General features: G+C 55.3%; 1 protein-coding gene across 1 annotated transcript; it reads right to left on the minus strand.

Moving 5' to 3' along the window:
• Nucleotides 1–2,324: 2,324 nt before the first annotated feature.
• On the minus strand, nucleotides 2,325–2,998 carry DICSQDRAFT_74003 (uncharacterized protein; the record flags this gene model as incomplete). The annotated part of the gene is made up of 1 exon (XM_007371765.1): nucleotides 2,325–2,998. A coding segment is annotated over one exon (674 nt), but the record flags the coding sequence as incomplete, so codon positions are not given.

Raw genomic sequence — 2,998 nt, forward strand, 5'->3', positions numbered from 1 at the left:
TTAAGCAGGCCGTACGGCTTCTGATTGGCCGGCTTGCTGCGTTTACACGTCTTGCACGAGTCGCAGTAGGATTGTACGTCGGGAAGCAAAGTCTTCCACCAGACGTGGTCGCGGAGGAGATCGGCCGTCTTCCTAGGTCCTAGATGCGCCAACAGCGAGTGAGCATGAGAGATTACAATTTCCCTAGCGCTACGTCCGTTGACTATGACACGAGGGATGCACAGAAGCTCGCGTCCCCGTTCCCTAAGGAAGACCAGACCGTTAGAAACGTGAAAATTCTTGTACTGATGCGGGTTCTGAATAATTGGCGCAAAAAACGCGTCTTCAGCGTATCTGTTGTGTAACACGCCCTCCAGGTGAATGCCGTCTTGAGAACCGGCGATGTGGTCCAGGAGCTGAGCTCCCGAACGTTCTACATGCTCGGCGGGCTGAGCCGAAGTACTGCTGTCCTGCAGTGTCGAAGATGGTGGAGTGCCGTCCGCCTGTTCAGCGGTTTTGGTGGCCGTTTCGGTGCTGGGTGTGCTGGGAGAAGTTAGCTGGGCACCCGCGCCCTCCTGTCGTTCTGCGCGAGGTGGGTGGAGAACGACACGCTTGATGCGAGCGGCAAATTCTTTGGAGGTTTCGGGACGCCCGGTCTCAGGCGCTGGCGTTGACAGCGTCTCCCGCCGTTGTTGGCGTGAGCGTTGCCTTTTCGGCAGCGCAGGCGTCTTCTGCTGGTTGCCAGCAGAATGTTCCGACCGTGCGATGCTGTTTCGTCTCGCATTCACCGTCTTGCTTGTCTCCCAGACCGTCTTTCTGACTGTCGACACCGCGTCGGTCGACGAGCTCGAAGCCTGAACGCGATCACGTGGCCGTCGAGGCGCTCGGCTTGCACGCGACGCGCCCTCCAGCCTCGACCCAACGCTGCTTGTAACAGCGTGCTTGAGTCCTCCGGCGGCGGCTTGCAGCCTCTCCGAACGTCGAGGAGCAGTTTTGGTTAGCTCAGTAGCAGCCCGTCCCTCAAGGTCAACAAGGAGGGGTACGGAGACAGCGTTGGCGGAGAGCGCCCGAGGTGCGTTTGCGGCGTCATCATGTTGGGTGTATTCTGACGGCGCTCGCACCGTGCCAGGTTGGTCATTAGAGTATATTCTAGATAGGGCGTCTGCTAATACGTTGTCAACGCCTGGTACGTACTCGATCTTGAAATCGTATTCAGAGATTTTCTCTAGCCATCGGGCTTGCCGTCCGGACAGGTTCCGTTGGTTCAGCAAGTGTACTAGCCCCTTGTGATCTGTTACCCAGGTAAATCGACACCCAAGCAAAATATCTCTGTGTCGCAGCATTGATTCAACCCCGGCGAGCATCTCAATCTCGTGCACGGGATAGTTCTGTTGAGCTGATGACAGCTTAGCAGAGAAGAACGCGGCTACCCGCGCGTTCCGAAAGTCCTCTCCTTGGCATACCACACCTGCAATTCCGCCATGCGAGCCGTCTGTTACCAGCCAAATGGGTGGAGCCCCCGCTGAGTAGTCCAACGGCTTGCGGCGGTGTTCTCGGTGCGCGTGAACCAGCCGCTTAATCTCATCGAAAGCTCGCTGGTGAGTGAAGTCCCATTTGAACGAAGCATTCGCGCCAGTCATAGAGGCTAATACTCCCATAGGAATTCTCACCGTGGCAATATCGTCTGCCAAATACCCTACGGACCCTAGAAATCCGCGTAAGAGCTCCTTCGAGGTAGGTACCTTCCAGTTAAGCACACTGTCCACCTTGTCAGGATCCATCCTAATGCCTCGGTCGTCCACGATGCGCCCTAGGATCTTCATTTCATTGCACAGAAATTTCAATTTAGTAGCACTCAGAAACAGTTGCTCACGCTTCAATATGTCTACGACGATTTTGACGTGTTTGACGTGGTCTGATAGGGTATCCGAGTAGATCACAATGTCATCTAGATAGACGTCAAGAAACACCCCAATGTATGGGCCGAAGATGTAGTTCATCAAGCTCTGGTACGTTGCGACAGCGTTGCAGTCTCCCTGCTGCAAAACAAGGCTGACCATGTTTCCATCAGGTGTAGTCATCGCTGTACGTTCCACATGTTCGGGTTCCACCCGAATCTGTTCGTACGCGTCTTTACCGTCTATCAGGCTCCTATACTGATGCCTGGATACGCGTCGCAGAATACCTTCCATGTCCGGAAGCGGTGATGTCAGTTTTTTTGTGTTGGCATTACGTTCGCGGAGATCGCACACTACTTGCAGTTTCGGAGGGATTCCTTTCACTCCCGTACCAGGCTTGGTAAGGAGTACCATTGGGGACGTGTTACGGGCACTAGTGTACTTCCATCACCCCGATTTGAGGTAAGCATCTCGCTTCTCCCGCCAATTCTCTCTGTGAGCGTCCGGACACTTAGACGGCCGCCAGGTATAGACCTTATCCGGGTCTATGAGGGGGATACGATGGTTGATGGTCCGCAAAGGAGGTAGTGGTGAGTCACTAGCTTCCTTGCAAATGGGAGCCGCGTACTCACGCAACTCCTTTCGTGCCGCCTCGAGCACGTCGTCCAGCACGTCCGCCGCGTGCGACTGTAGCGTCCGCACCTGGCGGCCCTCGATTGGCAGAGCCTGCGGACTGCCGACCACTAGGGTGGTGGGGTTGAGTCCCAACGTGACCTTGTGCTGGAAGATGAATGGAGTTCCGAGAATGAGGTCGTAATTCAGTAAGTTTATGACATCAAAATACCTCTCAGTCCTGATGCGCTGGTATTCCAGTCGAACTCGGCAGCCAAAGTTAATCTTTGCGCGGGACCCTTGGACGGCCAGCTGCACAGGCAAAGGTTTGGTGAGCTCAAAAACCTCCAGACCTAACTGATGTGCTAACCTTGCAGACATGAAGTCTGACAGGGATCCTGAGTCGACTAGGGCCCGAGCGGGCTGCTCATTCACCTGGACAACTACGACGACTGGTTCTGGGATGAGTCGAGAGAAATCCCGGGGAGCGGCCGCGTTGCGCTGTAGCG

The sequence above is a fragment of the Dichomitus squalens genome, assembly GCF_000275845.1.
Source record: "Dichomitus squalens LYAD-421 SS1 unplaced genomic scaffold DICSQscaffold_257, whole genome shotgun sequence".
Lineage (NCBI taxonomy): Eukaryota > Fungi > Basidiomycota > Agaricomycetes > Polyporales > Polyporaceae > Dichomitus > Dichomitus squalens.